Source organism: Sinocyclocheilus rhinocerous, unplaced genomic scaffold (assembly GCF_001515625.1).
Source record: "Sinocyclocheilus rhinocerous isolate Xijiao unplaced genomic scaffold, SAMN03320098_v1.1 scaffold254, whole genome shotgun sequence".
NCBI lineage: Eukaryota > Metazoa > Chordata > Actinopteri > Cypriniformes > Cyprinidae > Sinocyclocheilus > Sinocyclocheilus rhinocerous.
Genome location: NW_015628690.1, coordinates 726,519 through 749,703, shown reverse-complemented (window position 1 = coordinate 749,703; position 23,185 = coordinate 726,519). Strand labels below are relative to the sequence as shown.

Genomic DNA, 23,185 nt, shown 5'->3' with positions numbered 1-23,185 from the left:
TCTTTGTGTGAACATTTGGGCGGTGTTATGCAAATCTTCCCAGATCGTGATGTAGATATGTGGGGGCGTGTTAGAACGAGCCGTTTTAGGCAGGCGTGGTTGACTCTTAACTTTTATAAAGAATATCTCTTTGGATTTGAGACTTTAGTCTTTGCAAATTTACAGATCTTCTTTATGCACCAAGAGCTTGTAACACTCCAAAGAGAAAGGAAAAAATGAAATCGCATCATATGACCCCTTTAATATTTTGGTGGAAACCAAGATAATTTTTTCAGGATTCTACAATTAATAGAAAGTTCAAAGAACAACATTTATTTGAAATAGATGTTTTTGTAGCAATGTAAAAGTATGTCACTTTTGATTAATTCAACCTTGTTGAAGAAAATGTAGAGTATGCTTGTGTTTCAGTACAAAAATATAGTAGTAGTACAGATTTTAATTCCATGCCAGCATCTGAGGCATCTTCACGGCAAAAGCAGATTTACAAAAATACAAGAGTTACAGAAATACAATAACAATAAAAAAACAAACCAAAACAAAGATAAAACATTTAAAATGACACAAGGTGTTTTACATTTACATATGCTAAAAATGATCAAACGTTTTCTTCTTAATCAATATTATTTAAACCAATCCATAAGTGAGCTTGTATATAAGCGGGAAAGTCCAATAAAATGTGTTTAATGGAAAGAGGGGTACAAAAAAGAACTGAACTTACTTTCAAAGGGAATAGAATGGGGAACCAGGAGAACATCCCAGGAGAGTGTGTTTCAGGTTTTATACCTGCAAGCACGAAGAAACAGATATTTATTTGTCACTAAAGCAACAGACACAAACTGCACTTTTGTCCTGTAAATTTGACGCAATAACACTCTGTATCTACAGTTTGATGCATTTGATTCTATTTGGATAGAAATGAAATCGTTTTCCTTATTATATAAATGATTTTTAATTGCCCTCTCCTGATAACCATGCCAATTTGTGATCATTATTACAGAATACACTCAATGTGGTAACCCAGAAATTCATGAACAATGCAAGCCTTACATTGTGAAACAGCCTTTAAACTGACATTGTGTGCCACTACGCTGCTACTACAAAAAGACTTACTGAGCGTGACATCTTTGTAGAGTGTGGCCTCAAAATATCCAGCAAAGCCGTGAAGCACTGAATTACATCCAATGAAGAACCGTAGACATTGATACCGGTTATTATTCATATCTGCACAGGGTAAAGATCAAGAGTTAATGGCTTCATAGAAAGAGTTACAAAAAAAGGGAACGATTTTTGCATCTTATTGCATCTGTTTGTCTGTCTCTGCATGATCCTGTACCTGTGGTGGGATGTACGAAGGTGAAGCAGGGTTTGGGGTCTGCAAGTTGGTGGAAGTTGTGTAGTCTGACAACATATGGTGTCTCAAAATGGCACTCGGGGTCTTTGTCTCGCTCCCGACACCCACGCACTTCATTATATAGTTTAGAGGAGGACAGTGGAGCCAGGAAAGACGTGTAAGAGCAGGGAATGCTTATGCCATCATCTAAGAGAAAACAAACATCCATGAGTGGATCAAAAGATGTAAAACAAGGCAAATCAAAAATCAAAGAATTTTAAAAGACAAAGATGATTTCATATCAAACCTTTGAGGAAGTGCTGCGCTCCATCCAGGCACTCGGGTGAAAGCTCATTGTCTCCGAATGAGCCTAAAAGCTCGCTCACAATGATATCTGCTTTCTCTGGAGCAGTCCATTCCCTCATGTCACATGATACAACAGTCACCTGATCACCCCACTCCTCAAATTTCCAGTTCTCCAGCCTGAGAAAGACAGGGGAACACCAAAGGACTGCTGATTTACATAAATTATTACACTTGAAATCAAATGAACACATCTGAAAACAAATTACACACTTTTCCTTTAAAGCACCTTTAAAGCATCACATTTACTTATGTAAAAAGTTTAATGGAGTTCAAAATGTTTTAAAATAAGTAATCTGAAAGTAAACTGTTTAAAACAAACAAAAAATATATATTCATATACTCTTTAAAAGTTTTTTAAAGAAATTATTAAAATATTAATAAAATAAATTTTTTACAAAAGATTTCTATTTCAAATAAATGCTGTTGTTTCTACTGCTATTTTATTCATTCATCAATGAATCCTGCATAAATAAGCACAACAGTTTTCAATGTAAGAAATTTATTAAGAAGATAATAATAAGAATGTTTCTTGTGAAACAAATCAGCATATTAGAATGATTTCTTAAGGATCATGTGACACTGAAGACTGGAGCAATGGCTACTGAAAATATAGCACTTCCATCACATTAATAAATGACTTTTTCAAATATATTAAAATAGAAAAGTGTTTTTAAATTGTAAAAATACTTCACACAATTTTTACTGTATTTTGATGAGCATAAGAGACATTACAAATCATCAATTACAGTATCATATTATCAAGAGAAGGGGAAAAAAGGAGGATGGAAAAAAATTCACACTTTAACTTTACGTTACTTACGTGACAACAGCATTTGGGTTCTTCTCGACGGCATACACACGCAGTTTCCTCTTAGCCTGTTTTGCAGCACGAAGTGAGGCATTTACCAGTGGACCACGACCTGCACCTAGTACCATCAAAACCCTGAAAAGAAATCTCAGTGTTGACAGTCTGCCAAGCAAACAGCATATCTCTGAAATTTCTAGTTCATTAAGAACTGACCAATGGGACACCTGGAAGTAGGCCCGTCACGATAACAACTTTTTGTTGTGCGATATATTGCCCCAGAAATAATTGCGATAAGCGATATTATTGTCAATCATTGTTTCATTTTAAAGACCATTTTATGCCACTGAATATATAATCATAATGTAACAGCATAATAATGCAAGAAGGCCTACACACTTCCAAATGACAACAAACTTTTAATTTTTAAGAATATTTAGATCATGGAAATTAAGTATCAAAATATTAGATACCTTAAAAAACCTGATTAAATAGTAAATAAACATGTTCTAACAAAAAGTGCAAAGTAGAAAAAAAGAAAAATGCACAAAGAACTTGTATGGAGATTATTTTTCCATCTACAGATTTTTCCCGGACCTTCTTTTCTCTGTAAATGAAGGGTGCACTGCACACTATTGCTGAAAAACACAATCACTACCTGGCAGTCAGTATGCACAAAGGCACAGATCCCTAAACAAGACCATATCTGCAGATTAAACTTTTTTTCGTAGAAGCATTTTTTAAGTTTGAACTAGCACCTCATGACTACACGTTATGTATGAGAAGCTGCAAAAGACACAGGCGCAAGTGGAATGTACAAAACATGGTGACATTCATTTTTAAGTAAATATAATGGGCAATATATTGCGTCACCAAAAATTATTGAGGTCATGTACATATATTGCACAATAAGCCGATATATTGATTATTGCGACAGGCCTACCTGGAAGTATGTGAAGTCACTTACTGCACAGTGGTTTCCATCTGTTCTTCAGGAACTCTGTCTAGTAGACATCTATATACAGCCTGTTGGGAAAGACAATTCACAACTTTGTTTTTTTTTCTCAAGTGGTGCCTTTCCTTCACTACAGTGATGGGTGTTGCTACTCTACCGTTCACCAGTTAGGAGTCAGTAAGATGCACTTATTTGATAAAAATAACAGCTAAAACTGCAATATTGTGAAATATTATTACAATGTAAAGAACTGTTTTATATTTTAAAATGTAATTTATTTATGTGATAGCAAAGATGAATACTGAAATCCAGTCTTCAATGATGTGGTGCTAAAGAAATATTTCTTATTATCAAGGTTGTGCTGGTTATTTATTTTTTTTTGTGGAAACTGAAATTTTTTTTTTTCAGAATCCTTCAATGAATTGAAAGTACAGAATAGAACAGAATTTTTTTGTACAATGCAAGTCTTCACTGTCACCTTTGACTAATTTAATGCGTCCTTGATGAATAAAAGTTAATTTCTTTTGTGGAAAACAAATCTTACTAACCCCAAGCTGTTGAACAGTAATGTATATGAATGCTAAGGTGCTCAAACATTTGCTTAAGTGTTTTTTACACATTTCTATGCGTTTGCTAGGGTATTTCCTTACGAACCCAAATGAAAAAATTAATTGCTAAATGAATAAATGTACACTATACCAGTCAAAAGTTTTTGAACAGTAAGATTTTTTATGTTTTTTTAAAAAAGTCTCTACTGCTCACCAAGCCAGCATTTATTTGATCCAAAGTACAGCAAAAGTAATATTGTGAAATATATTTACTATTTAAAATAACTGCTTTCTATTTGAATATATTTAAAATTGTAATTTATTCCTGTGATCAAAATTAAATTTTCAGCATTTTCTATATTCAAATAGAAAACAGTTGTTTTAAATAGTAAAAATATTTCAAAATTGTACTGTTTTTGCTGTACCTTGGATCAAATAAATGCAGGTTTGGAGAGCATCTTTCTGTTCAAAACAGTTCCCCCTTTTTGCCCATTTTATCATTTAACATGAGCTACTGCATAATTATACAACAAACACCACTAATGAGAATAAATAACTGGTGACCAAATGATGATAGATTCTGCTTTCCATTACCAAATTATTTTATCTCACCTGTTGGTACTGAGAATATTTGATGGGATCCTTTTCGAAAACTTCATACGTCTGTGATTCCAAATTGTCCATTAAAGGCTGATAAAACAATTAGGCATTCCATTAGCATAATTGAAACCTAAAGAATCAATAATGTGCTGAAAAACTCACTAGGCAAAATGTTTATCCTTTGACAGTCAGACCTGCAGTGGTGACTGAAGGTAATCTTCATAGCCTTTGGCGAAGAGCTCATAGGCATTAGGCGCTGGACGGTTTTGGTTGAGGTACTCCAGATACTGCAGGTACGAGCGCATGTCTTTCTCACTGTGGCGGTTTGCCCCTGTGAAAATGAACTTGGCAGAGTCTTAACTTTGATAAAGAATATCTCTTTGGTTTTGAGACTTTAGTCTTTGCAACTTCAGGGATCTTATCTATGCACAATCAGCTTGTAACACTCCAAAGAGAAAGGAAAACTTGAAATCGCATCATATGACCCCTTTAATATTTTTGTGAAAATACATTATTTTGAAATATAATTAAGCACATTAATGCGTTAAAATGACAGCCTAATAAATATTGCAAAAGGATCAGATCATGTCATCTTTAAGGATAATGCATACAGTATTATTTTAAATTATAGCTGGACAGCAAATTAAAATGATAAACAGTCTACTCATACCACTAATTAAAATTCCATCAGCGAAAAAAAAAAGAAAAGAAATGGAAGCAGCAGGAACGAAGATTATGTGTAAATGATAGGCCCAGGGTGTATACATAAACAAATAATGGTGTGTTCTGAGCATATTTGTTTTCATTCTATGCTACAGATTTCCATTACCATGCAAGAGTGGTGTCCTGTGTGGATGTGGTTAAGCAGGATTCGAGCCAGGTTGGCACAGTGCGGACCCCTTAGGGGGATCATGAAAGCTGGCAGCCCCAGATAAGCACAGAAATTGAGCTCCTGTACCAGCGCCTGCAGCAAGGGCACAAAACACATTAGAAGGAGTGATCACATCAAAATAAACAACAAATCTGCTCGGCTTCCTCTTTGTTGGGCAGATCTCCTATAAATGGCCCTCGTTTGCATCCGAGACTTGATTACAGCTACAATGACACTGCTGTTTGAAGAAGCCCTTATCAAAAACCCAAAAGGGTCAAGATATTGTGCACATGTGTACGCATTATTTGTGACACAACAATAAGTTACAGCAAATTAATAATATCAGATTAGACAAGGAATATATTTAGAAGGAGAAAAAAAGGACCTCAAAAATATAGTTAATGAAAAAATAAGACATTATGAACATACTTCTTCTGAATTCCTGCGTTCTGTGGTCAGCTCTGAGTCTGTCTCAATCCAGGGTGACAGCTTTCCCACGATAAGTGTGTTCCAATCTAATAAGAAAGAATGGACATCTTATTATTACAAAGATACAATCGCAACATTTAAGTGTAATTCTGTAAATGTAATTGCACAGAGTATCATGGATAAAGAAAATGGAGAACAAGTTAGCTATCCAATCTTTAATAAAAAAAGAAAGAAAGAAAAAAAGGAATTTAATGAGGAACTGCTATTAGAGGGTCTCATCATACAATCTTTAATCATTTTATTTTGTCCCCTGAGGATCGTTTAAAAGCTAGTTAAGGTTTTTGTGGCAAAAATAGTCGTGATTTAGGTTTCATAACCACTTTCCACTCTCTTTCTGACCCTTAAAATTTAATAGATTGCTTTTAAGTCTGTCTTTGAATGTGAAATGTGACTTTACAACATTTTACTGTTATCATTAATTCTTCTTTTCTCAGGATCAATATTATCTACATAATTTCCTCTAAAAAAAAAAAAAAAAAAAAGCACTCACATTTCTGAATACCAAATAGTCATTACTGATGTCCAAACGTAGGCCTGCCATGTATTAGTAGTTTTGTTTCTATCTGACATCAGAAAGATGCAGATGTTTTGCTTCAACAAAAGGTCTTTTTGGACTAGGTAGGATGTTTTTGAGTTCTTACAGTTAGAATATTTTTTCAAAGTACACTGATGTATCACTAAAATAGATCAAGAAAATTTTCTAATGACATGATTACTTTAAGAGCTTGAAAACCTCAAAAACTTTTTTCTCAATTCACAGTATTGGATGAGTGAATATTAATATGCACAGAGTTTCTTATATCTCACCTCTGCCACATAACAGCAGGTCAGAGCGTGTTTGGGCTCCGGGTCGTGACTTAGCAGGGTCCAGTTCATACTCCCGTCGGAACCGCGGGTGGAACAGCGGCATGCACAGGAAATCAAAGCTATTGGACAGAATGATATGGATTTAGACAAACAGAGCACACAAAGAAAAGATGTTTTTGAGTTCTTACAGTTAGAATATTTTTTCAAAGTACACTGATGTATCACTAAAATAGATCAAGAAAATTTTCTAATGACATGATTACTTTAAGAGCTTGAAAACCTCAAAAACTTTTTTCTCAATTCGCAGTATTGGATGAGTGAATATTAATATGCACAGAGTTTCTTATATTTCACCTCTGCCACATAACAGCAGGTCAGAGCGTGTTTGGGCTCCGGGTCGTGACTTAGCAGGGTCCAGTTCATACTCCCGTCGGAACCGCGGGTGGAACAGCGGCATGCACAGGAAATCAAAGCTATTGGACAGAATGATATGGATTTAGACAAACAGAGCACACAAAGAAAACAGATATTAGTTGTTATACACGTTTAAAATAAATGCCAAAATTCGTCAATGTCATCAAAAGGGAAGGGTCTTCCAATTTTGTCTTAGACTTTATTGATATCTGCTTAGGAATCAATAAAGTACATCAGTACATATTTCAAAAACACCAAGCTTGTATGGCTTTACAAAAGTGTGTAATCAGTGATAAATAATGTATAATACTATGATTCAGATTAACGTTAGATTATTCAGATGTCAAATGATCAGCCTTTCCTATCAGGTTCACAATCCCATCAGTCAATGAGGTCAGAATAATTATAATGCATGCATGTCTAATCACCTCCACTTTGAATAATAACTGAACAGATGTAATACTTCTGTAACCATTTTTGTGCTGGAAAACGAATATTTCTCATCAATAAGACTGAATGAATCCATTCAAAAACATCTATTAAATACTAAAACGAACCAGTAAAAATGATAAACACCTATTCTGCAGGTGTTTTAAAGGTTTCAAAAGAAAGCTGTATGTTATTGCCCAAAACTGGTGTGCAAACTCATGTGTGAGTTAAAAGCAAATCCGAAGAAGCCGCTAACAGCTAGCAAATGCTCATGTGCATCACGTGCAGCGACCTAGCCGAGCCAGCTTCAAACTGAGCACACTTCACTTCATTTAGCCACAACGCTGATATAATTTGACTGTTTACTGCGCCGAAAGCTCTCTTTGCTTACCCTAATTTGGCGACCGCAGCGAGGGTATCCGCCACTTCGGGAACACAACTCAAATCTCTCCCGCAGGAGACCCTGCTACCTGCACCGCCGGACGCCATCGTTAGTTACGGGATGGGAGGGAAGATGAAACTCATACAGGACTATGGAGAAACTGATGTCATGTTGGCTCAAAATAAGACTGCTTGCATTTTAGCAACAACGCGGGGATAGATCCAAAATGGCGATTGCCTGAAACGCAGCTTCTCTTTCTCGTGCGACCTTCGCGAGACTTCAGAACGAGATCAGACTATGGGCAGACGTGATGCTGCAGAAAGAGACGATGCGCTCGATGACGAGCTCGAATTTGCTCCAATAACTTTGAGAGAACGTTTAATTAGTTTTAAGGGGATGAGTCGTTTATGTAATAAGCAGCTTGTTTTTGATACAACAGGATCATTCATCGTGAATTGAGTAGCGATAACCACGGCAACGAATTATTTTAATTAAACTGAGCGCTGCTTATTTCCAGATTAAAACCGTGTGCTAAATGGATTTTGCCCTGGAATTTTACAAATAGCCTAATATTTGAAGGCTTTACTGTTGCCTGAAGCAGAATACTTTCCAAAACAGATTGAATTAGTTACTCAAATCTCTTACCCCAGAATATTAGAAATTAACCAAATTGTTAACAAGACATCACTTAGATTTAAATACTTTTATGATTCTGAAACATTGAATTGAAAGCTTTCAGTTTTATGACAGTCAATCATTGTTTGTGGATATAATAAAATAAAATAAAATAAAAACAAAATTCTCAGTGAGTATTGTAATTTTATTAACAATGTATTCAACTTTTAAAGACACCTCTTCTTGTCCAGTGTGCGACCCTGTTTACACTTTGTTTTGAGCCTGGTTGGAGGAAATAATTTACGAATCAAAACCATACAGTCTTAAACCATTGCTGTTCCACCATGTAACATACTTTATTGTAATGGTTGTAATCGAATATTTATAAATTATGAAAAAAGACTTGCATATACACCCATAAACAAAAGCATTGTCCCAAATCAAACCATTAAATTGTTCCATGGTCAGTTACACATTTCGTTTGAATTTAGTGTTGTTATATGGTTTACTTCCATGCATAAACCTTTTTTTAAATAATTTGTGATGTTTGCATTAGAGTCCTTGTATGTGTGTGGAAAAACAGACTGAGCTCGTTATGCTCTCATCTCAGCATTTTCATGATTATGTTTGAGAGTCGCTTCATTGTTGTGCCTCAGTGGTGACCACAGAAGCATATCGGATATAGCCTATAGCAAAGATTTTTGCTGAGACATCACATGTGTATGTATGTGTGTGGGTGTGAATACTCTCCACCTCCTATAAAAATCCTAGTCTCAGAGGGGTCTTTTCTGTAAGTGCAGCTTCCAAGGCTCAACGTTGCACCAACTTACAAACCGTTATCTCACTAAAAATGGAAAATGGCTCTTCAGGATGTTTGTGGTTTCCTGGACACCCTTGATGACACCGGCCCATGCACTTACCCACCAAATGAGATGGGATACATGTGGAGGACAGCATCTGAGTTTGATAGAGATAGTGCTTTTCATTTTCTTTTCCCCCCTCAGCAGTGCAGCAGAAAAAACAGAGTGCCAACTCTTTTCTCTTCAACTTTCTCCAGTCTGTCACCTCATCAGCAACCCTTTCAGCTATCACACGGTACCACAACTTTGGGTTTTATATTTCAGGATGGCGTGATAGCCGCTGCTGACACTCGCGCCAGCTGTAAGGGTCTAATTTGCTGCCCGACAAGTCAAAAGATTATGCCCATCCACTCTCACCTGGTGGTCAACACCTCGGGCAGCGGTGCCGATTGTATGTTGTGGGAACGGATCCTCACCCGTGAGATGAGGCTTTACCAGCTTCGCCATCGCAAGAGACTAAGCATCAATGGAGCTGCAAAACTGCTTTCCATGATGCTTCATCCGTTCAAAGGCACTAATGTGTGTGTTGCAGCTACTCTATGTGGATGGGATGGAGAAGAAACTCGGGAAACCCTAAATTCCTGCATGGAAATTGCAGAGGTTAAGGAAGCAGTGGAACAGGATACCGGTGTATCCACAATTTCAGATTCAGCTCTAAGTAGTGTGAAAATGGCCTCTGTAAATGAGCAGGAGATTTTAAAAGACGCTTATGCACTGAATCCAGCTGTGTCAGATCAAAATACAAAAAATGTTCTGTCTTTTGGAGGACGGTCTGGTCCCAGGGTATGCTATGTTTGCAGTGATGGCCTGCAACTGAAAGGAGAGATAATATCAGTGGGCTCAGGGTCACCCTATGCGTACGCTGTTCTTGATGATGGCTGGAGATGGGGGATGACTGTGGATGAGGCAGTGGCACTGGCCCGGGAGGCTGTTTTCAGAGCCACTCACTGGGATGCCTACTCTGGGAATAATGTAGACCTTTTCCACATCACTGCCCATGGCTGGCGACGCAGAGACAGAGAAGATCTGAAGGAGGAGTACTACAGAGAGAGGGAGAGAAAGAGGAAGAAGATCAAGGAGAGGGAGAAAGAGAGACAGAAAAGAGAGGGGGATGAGCTAGGGGAAGGTGATATATATTCAGTACACTGCGGATAGGGACACAAACTGTGGGAATACAAAAATACATGGATGGAATGTGAACGTGATGGACAGAAATAGCAGTTTCAATGTCAGGCGGTTCACTTGATAGTACAGATAAAAAAGAATCCACAATGCACAGGGGAAGAAAATAAGTTTTCATAAACTGTATTTCAACCAAAAAAGTAAATAGTCGTCAATACAATGCATTTTTTCAGATAAACATTTGTAATCATAGGCTAAACAAATTGGATTTTCCTTGATATTGTTATTCTGCTTTTTTTTTATTAATATGAGTCAACAAATTTAGGCTGTGTACAATTATTGACAATGTAGTCTACATGTGCAATAAACGTTGCCTTATATAGAAATTAATGTGTGACTCAGCAATATTTTGAGAAATCAATGACACAACCGATTTTTAAGAAGTCTAAACATCTGGATAAATATAAAAAGAATTAACAATTTGATAGCAAAAAAGATAGTCAATAAATAAATAAATCCATTCCTCAGAGACCCATTGATAGGTCTACTAATGGTACATTTTTTCCTCATTAAAAGTGTTTGTAGGAAGTCACTGGTTATAAAAAAAAAACGTGATTTTAAACTTATTTTGGTATGATTTTTTTTATTAAACAAAAGGCATTAAGAACTAGTTTGGTAAAACTGTGAGGTATACATCAAATACAAAATAAAACTACATTTGTTGACAGTGTTAGGAATGGTGTCAGTGTAAGCACTTATCAAGCTGTGACATTCAATGTACTGTAATGTTTTTTTTTTTCAAACCAAAAACTGTCACTATAACAAATTACAGAGTGTCAGCCACTTGTATGAGTAGTTGAGGCATATTTAGTAAAAATTCAATTGCTTCGAACAAGTGTTTCGCTACTGTCGTTCATCCTAGGCGTTAGATGGCGATGCGGCGCCACAATCGTTTGCATCTTCAACATGTAACATACAAGAAGCGGAACGCCGCTTCTCTGACTATTATCTGAAACATGGCGCTGTCTAGTGTGTTGCGGAGTGAGTCTGCGGATTTTGCAGATCGCTTTAACCAGCCTTTTGCGCACGGTTGTGGCCTTAACCAGACAGATCTCGGCTTTGGAGAAGCGTTGGATGATAGTCTGAACTTCGCCGTGAAACCGCTGGGTGAAGGGGATGAACCGGAGAGAAAAATCGAGTTTCTTCACGGCACGACCACCTTAGCATTCAAAGTGAGTTCGTTTAGCCAGGAGCTAATAGCATCTGGCCAGTTTAAAAACGATTTACTCCACCTTACAATTGAAATCTTCATATCATAACAGTTATGACATGCAGAAGCTTGTGTCTTTTATAAAACTGCTGTTATGTTTATACAGTGTTTGTAATGAATAGAAAAAGGCTGAATGGTAGACAGAAGAGCAAGAGCCTGTTAGTTACTCACAGTCGCTAAGTACAGCAGTGTCTAATCATTTAACTTTTGTGTTATAAATAATTAAAACGTCTTTATAGAGCTTCGAAGTGTGTTAATGTCTGTATGAATGTTTAAATGTAGATTGATTACAGAATTAATACATACAGACTCCAGCTTTGCTCCAAAATACCAAAGTGAGGATTGTAAGAATCATAAGACAGATGATGTTAATGACACAGCAAATAATTTAGCTTTTTCATAGTGGCCTATAGTGTCCAGTTGTTGCTGGTTCATAAGTAGATGATCTTGTCAGAATCTTATGCAGACAGAAGTGACATGTTTAATCTACTTTATTATTACAGTTAATAATTTTTTATTAGTACTGAAGCGAGTTACTGACAAATGTGTTATATAATCACAACTCCGCACTGTTTACATGTTAAATCTGTTAAGGTTTACTTTGTCGTTTATTGTCCTCAGTGGTAGGGATGGGCGATACCCCTTATTTTGTTTTCGATACGATACCATTATTATTATTATTGTTGTTAAATAAACAAAACCACTGGTAAATAAAATGCACCCTAGTATCGATATTTTTGTTTGAGTATGGATACTTTCGATACTCGCGTCAGTATCGATATATCGATACTTTGTATCGATACGCCCATCCCTACTCAGTGGCACTGATTGGATAATTGCTTTGACTTAATAGATTATTCATAAGCCTGTGTTAGTTATGCAGACAGAAGTGACATGTTTAATCTACTTTATTATTACAGTTAATAATTTTTTATTAGTACTGAAGCGAGTTACTGACAAATGTGTTATATAATCACAACTCCGCACTGTTTACATGTTAAATCTGTTAAGGTTTACTTTGTCGTTTATTGTCCTCAGTGGCACTGATTGGATAATTGCTTTGACTTAATAGATTATTCATAAGCCTGTGTTAATCTATTAGTTAGAACAAACAAATTATGACTTATTAATATCATCAAGTGTTATTCTATTTAAGTCTGATGGGACTCTGCATGATAATAGTGACGTGTGAACTTGTTCTGACAGGACAATATAATTCTATTTTATGCTTTTAGAAGAATTTTTACAAAATAAAGAATTTGTAAAATGCTCTAAGTAAATATTCATGATTTATGCATGAAAACAAAAATCTGTACATAGCAACTTTTGAATGGGTCTCAGTGGAGAAGGATGATTTATAGGACCAAATGGTTTAGTTTCATAACCTACCCATCTAACTGTACCACACTAACCAGCCAAACCTTGACTACTTGATAAATTTTTAGATTAAAAGTCATTCTACATCAGCATTTTGTCATTGTAAAGTAATAGAATGAACAGTAATAGAATGTAAAGTAAAATATAAAAAGTTGTCTTTTTCTCAATTAATATTAAATTTGCAAGCTTCAAATTTATATTTCTCTCATCTGTCTCAGTTTCAGCATGGCGTCATTGTGGCTGTGGATTCCAGAGCAACAGCCGGTTCCTACATTGCTTCACAGACAGTGAAGAAGGTGATTGAAATCAACCCGTACCTGCTTGGCACCATGGCTGGAGGAGCCGCGGACTGCAGCTTCTGGGAGCGTCTGCTGGCCAGGCAGTGTCGCATCTATGAGCTGCGCAACAAAGAGCGCATTTCAGTGGCGGCTGCCTCCAAGCTACTGGCTAACATGGTGTATCAGTACAAAGGCATGGGGCTCAGCATGGGCACGATGGTCTGCGGCTGGGACAAAAGAGGACCAGGTGAATATCATATGCATGTTTTAAAGGGACAGTTCATCCAAAAATAAAAATTCTATCATCATTTACTCACCCTCAAGTTGTCCAAATCTGTATAAGTTTCTTTCTTCTGCTAAACACAAAAGAAGATATTTTGATAATGTCGGTAACAAAGCAGTTGACTTCCATAGTTTTTTCCCCCTCCATACTATGGAAGTCAATGGCTACCCTCAGCTGTTTATTTTTGTAACCAAAATTCTTCAAATATCTTTTTTTTTTTAAATCAACAGAAGAAAGAAAATGATGGTGGTAGATTTTTTTTAATTTTTGGGTGAACCTTTAAGTGGATCAAAACACGATTAGACAAAGTTCTTGTAATTGGTCAGAATCATTTTTGGGCCTTATGCATTTGGCTAGATATTTAATTTACATAATACATACTGGTAAAATGTATATAACAGTGTTGGGCGATATACTCAGTTGTCATATTGTCCTACCATCAGCCTGTGAGATCGCCGATACACAATATTATCATGCAAATTTATGTAATTATTTATTTACTTAGTTTTATTGCTGGAAATTGAACCAACTCTAGCGTAAGGCTAAAAGAAGTCTAATGTTTTAAAAATGACTGAATTTGTATTTAACTTACTAATTATTAGGCTTACATTTCCTCAGTTTTTCAAAAAGCAGCTACAGAAAACGAGCAAAGAATATTTACATTATCAAAAAGTACATCATAACTGACTTCAGACTAGCACGAGTATATGCACTTTAAAAACACTCCCACTATTCAGTAAAGCTGTCTACACTGTATGATGAATAAATCTCTTATACTTGCATCGCACGTACATCACTTTGTTGTTTATGATGAGAATTTGTGAGGCAGAATTCAGTCAGCGTGCGCTGAACAACAAAACTCCGCTGTTTCAGGGATGACTCATCTGAATGCATCTGATTGGCCATTGTATTCATAAACTCAACGGCATCGTGTGTTATTGGTTAGAAGCAACACTGTAAAAATGTGGAAAAAGACATATTATGGAACAAATAAGCCCTAATAGTATTACTAGCCTGGTGATGATAATAATAACAAACGTCTTGCTATCATCAGAGGCATCAGCGATATCTCTGACTATCGTCGATACATGATACTATCATTTATCGGCACAACCCTAGTATATAATTAATATAATTGATTTAGTACTACTAAGCTTCTTACAATAAAATTATAAAATGCTTATATAATACATATGTACAGATGTGTTAATGTATTCTTATATATTTTATTATATATAATATAATTTTATTATATTATTATCAATTTTATTATATTATTATCAATTTTATTATGAAATAATATAATTTTATTATATTATGTATAATAGAAATGTAGGCTATATAATTTATATGCCAATATAATTTAGTACTGCTTATTTTTTCAGATTTGCCGTAGTTATGCTTTGATATTGTTATTGATTTTGTTGTTAATCGTATAACTAACCATAGTATAATTTCTAGGAAAATAAAATGTAAAGAATTAACATTAACATTGTCGTAAATATAAACATTTCATGTAAAAAGTTCCACAGCTATTCATACATCCGACCTGCTTAATATTCTCTTTTAAAATTGTTCTGTGAGCCCTGGGACTGAGGATTATGCTAATTACATATTTCATAATGCTATTTACAATAATATTTGCTTTTAATTAAAGGTGTTTTTCTGCTTTCGATTCCTTTCTGCTTCCATCAAAAGCATTGATTAGAAACATTCCAGCTGTAATCTGTCTGCATCTGCAATAGCTTTGTAATGTAAAAGACTGTCTGAAGGGACCTTTTTTGTGCCATTTATGTTTTGACTGATTGCGGCAGTTGGCATGGGGACAAATTATGTGATTATTTTCTCTGTTGATTTGACCCTTCCTTTCTGCTGAAATAGCTTTGTAAAAATAGCTCTATCACCATAATTTCCTGCCAGTCTCCAGCAGTAGCCGGAAACTGGTTTTAATATGCAGCACCATGACTTTGTTTTTGAGATGAATCACAAACTTGCACATTAATGGACTCTCTAGGCCTTTACTTTTCTAGACCATGACTGATGTCCATTTTTCTTAATTGGACGTTGCATTTAGATCTATAAGAGGCTTTTAATCTAATGGTCTTGGTGAGCTCTGCCCGTTTTCAGTTCATTTTGTTTCTTCCTAACATGAGGTGTGCAAGCCTAAATGAAGCAAAACTGACTGAGAAAGACTAAGATAAATTACTGCAACAAAATGCGGTTCGTAAGCATGAGTGTGCAAACCAGGGATTCGTTTTGGCCAGTACCACCAGATGGCGACACAGCGCTCTCTGATAGTGATGCATCCCTCAATTGCAGACACCGGGGGTGCTGTAACCACTCTACATCACAGCCGATGTGTTTAAAGAGGCCTTGCACAGTGACACAGTAATGGGAAATCAATATGCCGGTGACTGTGGGCCAGGAGGCAGCAACAACATGATGGACGCGGCTCTCAGCCAGGGCAGTCGTGTCGCATGCAAAATCCCGTCAGCTAGATCAATTGGGGTTTATGCGGTGACAGACTAGCATGGTCCCAAAAAAACAACCTTTGCCTGGCAGCCAAACAAAAGTATGTGGTAAATCTTCCAATCAATTTTGCAAGTAATGATTGCTGTTAGAAGTTCGATAGCGGCACTGGCTGTTACAATGCGTTGTGATTCAATAGAGAGGTAAATGTTTTGCAAATTAAATCAATCTTGATTAAACAGGCCACATTGACTGTGTTAACAGTGTCTGACACTCTTATTCCTGTGATAAAGTGTTTGTTTGCCGTGAGGAATACATTTTGTAAAAAAAGTGAGATGATTCTGACAAAGATTGTGATAATAAAATTTAACGCAGTGCAACTTCTGTTGAGACCACCATCGATGAGTTTTAGCCTGTTAGTGTAGTGCTAGAGGCGCTCTACAGATGCATTATCTCTTTGCTGGTTATGTGCTCTTATGTGCTCTAGTATCAAAATTCATGTCAAGTGATCTGACAACAAGTGGACAGTGCAAAATGCATGTAATTGTGGTCCAGTTTGTGATTCGATCACAGTGGGGTCCAAAAGTTCTACTTGGAGTCGGTTAGCAATTAAAGGGATAGTTCACCCAAAAACGAAAATTCTGTCATTACTCACCCTCATGTTGTTCCAAACCCGTAAGACCTTCGTTCATCCTTTGAACACAAATTAAGATATTTTAATACCATGTGATTCTCTTGTGAATGCGCAGCGAAGGCTGACACAAAAGAGAATAATTTTTGAATAAAGTCATTATTTTTGTTGTCTTTGCACACAAAAAGTATTCTCGTAGCTTCATAAAATTACGGTTGAACCACTGATGTCACATGGACTATTTTAACGATGTCCTTACTACATTTCTGGGCCTTGAACATGGTAGTTCCATTGCTGTCTATGCAGGGTCAGAAGGCTCTTGGATTTCAATAAATAGTGAATAAATTGAATATATATATATATATATATATATATGTATATATGTATTTTATATATTTGTATTAAACTAATTATTTATATTTTTTATAAATAAAAACACCGCAAAATTGCTAAAACTTAAACTAATATTAAAAGTAAAACTGAAAATGTAAATGTTAAATGTGCTAAAATAACACTGTTGCCAGCATGCATGATATGAAGTGGTCATAATTTATTCATTTAGCAGATGCTTTTATCCAAAGTGACTTACAAGTGAGGAATACAACAAGCGATTGATCATAAAGAGGCAATTAAACACCAGAAGTGCATGTAATACAAAGTTACATATATCTTTTAGAATAGTGCACGCTAGAGAAGGGAGGGATTAAGGTAAAGAGAAAGCATAGAGTAATTTTTTCCCCCCAGTTTTCAGAAGAGATTAGTTTTTAGCTGTCTCTTGAATATTGTCAGGGATTCTGTGTTCTGAATAGGGTTGGGAAGATCATTGAACCAGCAAGGAACAGTGTAAGTAAATGTTCTGGAAAATGACTTTTTGCCTTTCTGTGATGTTACATGAGATGCATGTTGAGAGACGGGTGTTTAGAAGCCCGACGTGACCCACTGGTCCAAAGTAGTTCAAGTGTTTCAAAAGTGATCCGGTTCCTGTTAAAGCAACCGTTATGATCGCTATTCTCTTTCTGTATATTTCTACATTACACATTCATTTTGTATCTACTTATAATTTGTACTCCGATAGCTTGTTGTGCACCTACTGTGAAAGTATAGACATCTTCTGTCCTGCCAGGAGCTGCAAATATCAGCAGGACCGCAATCTCAAAGACGTATGAAGCTCTTTCAACTGGCACCGTTTCATGTTGTGTAGACGCGGACTGCCGATGTGCATGCATGCTTAGATGTCTGTACACAGAGTTGCTTTGCTTTCTGAGCAGCTGCTCTCATCAGCGGCACTCTTAACCAACCATGTCTGTGTGACCATCAGCAAAGCAGTCAGCCAGTCACCTGTGTATATGCCTTCCTTTTGTCTTGAAGTTGCCGTTCATACATGCAGACAGCCACATTTTTAGTCTAGCACATCTAACTGCCTGTCACCTTTGTGATGGAGTGCAAGGAGCCAGGCTGTCTTAACATCCCGACATCGCTCCCGCTTCAGCGCCTCTGCTTTACGAGGGCTCGCAAATTCAAGTGCCTCTTTTGTTCACCTTTACTTCCCCACCCTTTCTCAGTGATGCAGGTAGCATGCAACGTCCGTTGTGTGATAAAACGATCCCAGGTGTTGTACGTGGAAAAAAAAAAATCCCAGACTGCTGAAGTACCCTCGTACTCCGCTCTTAATGAGAACCGGTGCCTTGCGGGTGAAAGAGACGTCCTATTGCATTTTTTAACCTGTTTTTAGTCGTCACACTTGGCTCTACAAAATGGTAAATTACCGTGCATATATTCAGGGTGCTGTAACGATTATCAGGTCGCGCTAACGATGCGTTCAGAGGGTGTAATTTGCTTGTTGAAGTCTTCTGTGCCTCACTTCCTAAGATTGTCCTTAAAATGTCTCTCTGAGCCAATTTGGGGTCCTTGAACTTTACTTAAAGTTTAAAGAGTATAAAAGGAATGTTTCAGATTGTCTCAGAATGTCTCAGATTTTTTACTGCTAGTTTTCTTCAAACTAGTCTGTCGTACCCAGACCTTCAGACTGATGGCAGAAGGTCTGGACTCTAGCAGCTTTCATTAGCCAAGGACCGCCTCAATAATATGAGGAGTTTTATATTTTAGCTGGAAGCAATGGTTTGAAGTTAAAAAATGTTTTAATGATGAAAGACATTAATTGGTGGACTAATTGATTGGAGTGGAATGTTGTGGAATATTGTGATGTTTTTATGAGCTGTTTGAACTCCGAGGGAAGAACTCTTGGATGGTCTGAGGGTGCATGAGTACATTTTTAGCAAATTTTGTTACTATTAATTTAAAACTGACTTTTTGTAACTTTATCAAGTATAAAAATCATTCAGTCATTGCAAACGTTGCAATAATTTGAGATTTGACATTTATTCACCCTCTCATCCAGAAAGTCATTTACTCACTGTCATGTGGTTCCAAACCAGGATGACTTTCTTTCCTCTGCAGAACACAAAAGAAAAGTTTTTTCGTCTGAAAGAAGTACTTGTATTTGCTTCCCTCTTCTCTTAGTCTTGTCCGAATTACCTCTGGAAAACACACCAAGAAAGGTTTGGTCATTAAAAATGAGAAGATGTAGATTATTTATTAATATTTTAAATGAAAGAAAAAAAAAAATTTTTTTTTTTTTTTTTTTTGTCCAAATGACCCCATTGATTTTCATTGTGTGGACAAAAACAGTCGAAAAATTCTTCAGAATGTCTTTTGTGTTCCAAAAGGTGAGTAAATGATAATTCATTTTTGGGTGAACTATCCAGTTAACAGTCCATCTGCAGCCTGGTTCTGCTGGCGCACCGATGGGACGTAGTCACCGTTACTGTAGGCGTGAGCTTCGTCATTACGCAGCCTCACGGACACTTGAAACCTTGATGTGATCTGCAGCTGGACCATACAGTGACCCATCAGTTCACCGATTGTGATCTGCCTCGTCCATCATGTTTGGTGAGAGGTCGGATCTTCAGGTATAGATCAATAATTAATTCTGTTGTTTTTAGAGCGATCAATAGCACCTCAGGCGGTGCCCCAGGGTGGATGCTATGTTTGCCCATTCCTGCTTGTCCTTAGCCTACTAAATATTAGCTAAATGTAAGCTCTCCTTCTTTAACGCTTCCCGGGGTTTTTTTTTTTTTCTTTTAACCTGCTTTCATGCTGAAGCCCCTAGGTACCCCCCAGACCAACCTCCAGCTACCAAGCATCCAGCTGTCAGAAAAAATTGCCAACCACCCGTTTCCCATGATTCCTTTTCTCACATGTACTCACCGAGATAGATTTGACCTTGTGTTGTTCAGAACATTATTTATAACCTTGTGTTCATAACATTACATCGATCTACTGAATTCTCTCTGAAGGGTTTTGCTTTTTTTAACACTTTCATCTTCCGTGGAGGCGCCTGCCTTTTTAACACAGCAGGACGTAAAGCAGTGCTGATGGTCTCTTTCTTCCTCTTCCTTTTGCTTTCCTCTGATCGCAGGGCTCTACTACGTGGACTCTGAGGGCAACCGAGTGTGCGGAGACCTGTTCGCAGTTGGTTCGGGATCCATGTACGCCTACGGTGTCGTCGACAGCGGTCTTCGCTACGACCTGACTGTAGAAGAAGCATGCGACCTGGGCCGCCGCGCCATCTACCAAGCTACTTACCGTGACGCCTACAGCGGAGGCCAAGTCAACCTCTACCGCGTCCATGGCGAGGGCTGGGAAAGGGTCTCGCAGGAAGATGTGCTTCAGCTGCACCTTCAATACCAGAGCGAGAAAGCATAGAAGGAGGGGTTGGGAGGAGAAAAGGGATGAGGGAAAAGGCCACAGCGGTAGTTGGGTTTCAGAAGGGAAGGATGAGACCGGTCAGATGAGGAATGAGTTGCAGATTAGTGATATAACCTAAAAGGCACTTCGGTTAACTTAATGAAATCAGATTTACTTCCAAGAAATTTTATGCCAACTCTTTTGTAAGAGCTGGCTCGTCTGTGCATGAGAACATGAGCAAGGCTGTCTCGCTCCCTCTCTCTTTATCTCTTATTCTCATCTCTTGAAGTTAGACCAGTTTCCGTTATTTTTCTCATATATATTATTCGTTGAGTTTTCAACCATTTTCAGTAGTATTACAACCCCAAGCCATTGCAGTTCCACTTGTTGTTTGTGATTATTAAATAAGGGGGCGCTGTGTCCCAATGGACACCGTGACAAGCCAAAACTCCAGTTGGCCAGCTCTCATTGAGTGGGTGTGGGCTTCTGTTCTTCTCATCTCACATGTATCTGCAGATACCACAGTTACTAAACCTGCTCTCAATAAACCTTGGATTTTTGCTATATAAGTGTTATTTTTTCCCCTCTTGAAAATGTATTTGGAATCTTAAGTCACAGTTGATGTATGAATGCCATTGCATTAGATAACAAAATATCAAACCAGCTGCATCTGCACAGTGCCAGCAAATTTTTCTCAGAACTACTTTTCTTGTCCATTTTTGCAGTTACTTTTAGGTATTTTTTCCCCCAAGCTCATTTTAGTGGGGTCTGCAGAATGTCTTAAAATTATATGGTCACACTTTATTTGAAGGTCCAATTCTTGCCATTACCAAACCATTAACTATGACTGTTGCCTCAATGAACTCCTAATTTGCTGGTTATTAATAGTTAGTAAGGTAGTTTTTAAGTTTAGATATTGGGTAGGATTAGGAATGTAGAATATGGGCTTTATAAGTACTAATAAACAGCCAATATGTTAATACTAGTAGGCATGTTAATAAGCAACTAGTTAACAGTGAGAATTGGTCCCTATACTAAAGTGTAACCATTTATTATTTATGTATTTATAAATATATAAACAACTGGATTAAAATCATTGAAAAAGGTGAGAAATGGTCCCTATACTATATGGTATATATACACACACACACACACACACACACACACACACACAACTTGACAAATAACCCAAATAAACCAATAATACAAATAAACCCTTCGGTAACTATTGTTTATTAAGAACATATATAATCCGGAATATCCTGGAAACAAAATGTTTTTCGTTTAATATCAACCTAATTTCTATTTATAAAAAAGATTGTCAAAATTACAGCAGTAATACCATAGGAAATATCTCCGACTCAGTCCATACAGGTTATTCAAATATTATATCAAATATTGTGTTGGGTTTAAAGCCACTCATCTAAGTACTGCTGCCTTTAATTTCAACAGTATATTTACCATATTATAATTTAAAATCCATACTTATTTTCGAGAAACTGTGTTTGTGCTATTTTTCATTAAAACAAATGTCACTTGGTTTGATATTTTATCAAATTAGTACTGTCAATTAAATTGTGATTAATTACATACAAAAATGTTTTGGCAAAAATTATCGTAATTAATCATGCCCCCTTACCCGTATGTAAATTCCTTAGGGGATTTTCCTACTTTGGGAGCAGTTGAAGCTTGAAATACCACCGTCATGTTTTTGCCTCAATAATGTCTTGGAATTTATCAATATTTTGTATGAAAAGCACCCAAATTAACATATTTGCTCTTAAATGGGAATACCTATATATAATTATAAATGAATTATATCATATTCAGTAGGGGGTGGCAATCTCATTCGGGCCCCCCTAAGGACATCATTGTGGGTCCCTCTCAGCCTCTGGGCCCCAAGCACTCTGTCCCCTTTTTCTTCCCAGGTTGTGGGGGGCTGCAGCCTATATCTAATGCAGTTCTATTCATACATTGTGTCCAACTGCATTTTGTGGGCACTGTATTCTAGTTTTATTTCTAGGTGAACCTTTTAATGTCAGCTCAGAGGGGTTTTAAAAAAAAGTACTAAAATTTTTCTTTAATGGGATTCGTTTTGGCCATCTTGCCCATTTGTCTCCATCAGCACAGGAACTCTGAATATTTTCCTGAGGCCCTGAATTAAGTGTCTTACTTTTTCCTTCCTCTTGCCATCACTGCTTCGTAATACTATTTTTGAGATGCAAATAGTGCATTGTGTCTGTGTCTGCATCGGTCTTGTCTTGTGGGCTATTAGTGCTTGCACTTGCTGAACTGAAGTAAACAATCTCTAACACCTTAAGCTGACAGGGAAAATAGTGATAGTATTTTGTGCTGTTCTGCAATTGTCCTCCGGCTTCCAGGTCTGTGGACTTAGTCCTTGGATGTCTTTATTTAATTAGAAGGGGGAATTTATTTCAGATTTTTATTTCGGCACACCTAGTTTCCCATCACCAAATCTCTATCACGTTGTTTTACAATGCAAGGATTCGCTATAGCCCCCCTCAGTAGTTTTATAG

At 36.9% G+C, this 23,185-nt stretch overlaps 3 protein-coding genes across 3 annotated transcripts in view; 2 read left to right on the top strand and 1 right to left on the bottom strand.

The window, feature by feature from the left end:
• LOC107738202 (protein arginine N-methyltransferase 5-like) overlaps positions 1–8,329 on the bottom strand; it is an 11,975-nt gene extending 3,646 nt beyond the window's left edge. Inside the window, exons 1-12 of the mRNA XM_016549938.1 lie at positions 8,006–8,329; positions 7,126–7,244; positions 5,905–5,990; positions 5,434–5,568; positions 4,799–4,948; positions 4,617–4,694; positions 3,469–3,527; positions 2,517–2,639; positions 1,638–1,813; positions 1,334–1,537; positions 1,111–1,221; positions 719–783 (exon numbers count right to left, since the gene is read on the bottom strand). Coding sequence (XP_016405424.1) covers positions 719–783; positions 1,111–1,221; positions 1,334–1,537; positions 1,638–1,813; positions 2,517–2,639; positions 3,469–3,527; positions 4,617–4,694; positions 4,799–4,948; positions 5,434–5,568; positions 5,905–5,990; positions 7,126–7,244; positions 8,006–8,103 — 1,404 coding nt within the window. The 5' untranslated portion in view covers positions 8,104–8,329. The remainder of the gene's footprint in view (positions 1–718; positions 784–1,110; positions 1,222–1,333; positions 1,538–1,637; positions 1,814–2,516; positions 2,640–3,468; positions 3,528–4,616; positions 4,695–4,798; positions 4,949–5,433; positions 5,569–5,904; positions 5,991–7,125; positions 7,245–8,005) is intronic.
• A 1,139-nt stretch (positions 8,330–9,468) lies between these two features.
• LOC107738125 (proteasome subunit beta type-11-like) lies at positions 9,469–10,626 on the top strand. The gene has a single exon (XM_016549821.1). The coding sequence runs from the start codon at positions 9,469–9,471 to the stop codon at positions 10,624–10,626; it is 1,158 nt and encodes a 385-aa protein (XP_016405307.1).
• Positions 10,627–11,572: 946 nt separating this feature from the next.
• Positions 11,573–21,502, top strand: psmb5 (proteasome 20S subunit beta 5). The gene is made up of 3 exons (XM_016549822.1): positions 11,573–11,825; positions 13,459–13,765; positions 20,380–21,502. The coding sequence occupies exons 1-3, from the start codon at positions 11,610–11,612 to the stop codon at positions 20,664–20,666; spliced, it is 810 nt and encodes a 269-aa protein (XP_016405308.1). The 5' UTR covers positions 11,573–11,609; the 3' UTR covers positions 20,667–21,502.
• The last annotated feature ends 1,683 nt before the right edge of the window (positions 21,503–23,185 follow it).

Coding starts and splice junctions, on each gene's coding strand:
- LOC107738125 (XM_016549821.1), top strand. CDS start 9,469: ATGGCTCTTCAGGATGTTTGTGGTTTCCTGGACACCCTTGATGACACC.
- psmb5 (XM_016549822.1), top strand. CDS start 11,610: ATGGCGCTGTCTAGTGTGTTGCGGAGTGAGTCTGCGGATTTTGCAGAT. Junction 11,826..13,458: donor CGACCACCTTAGCATTCAAA/GTGAGTTCGTTT, acceptor CATCTGTCTCAG/TTTCAGCATGGCGTCATTGT. Junction 13,766..20,379: donor CTGGGACAAAAGAGGACCAG/GTGAATATCATA, acceptor CTCTGATCGCAG/GGCTCTACTACGTGGACTCT.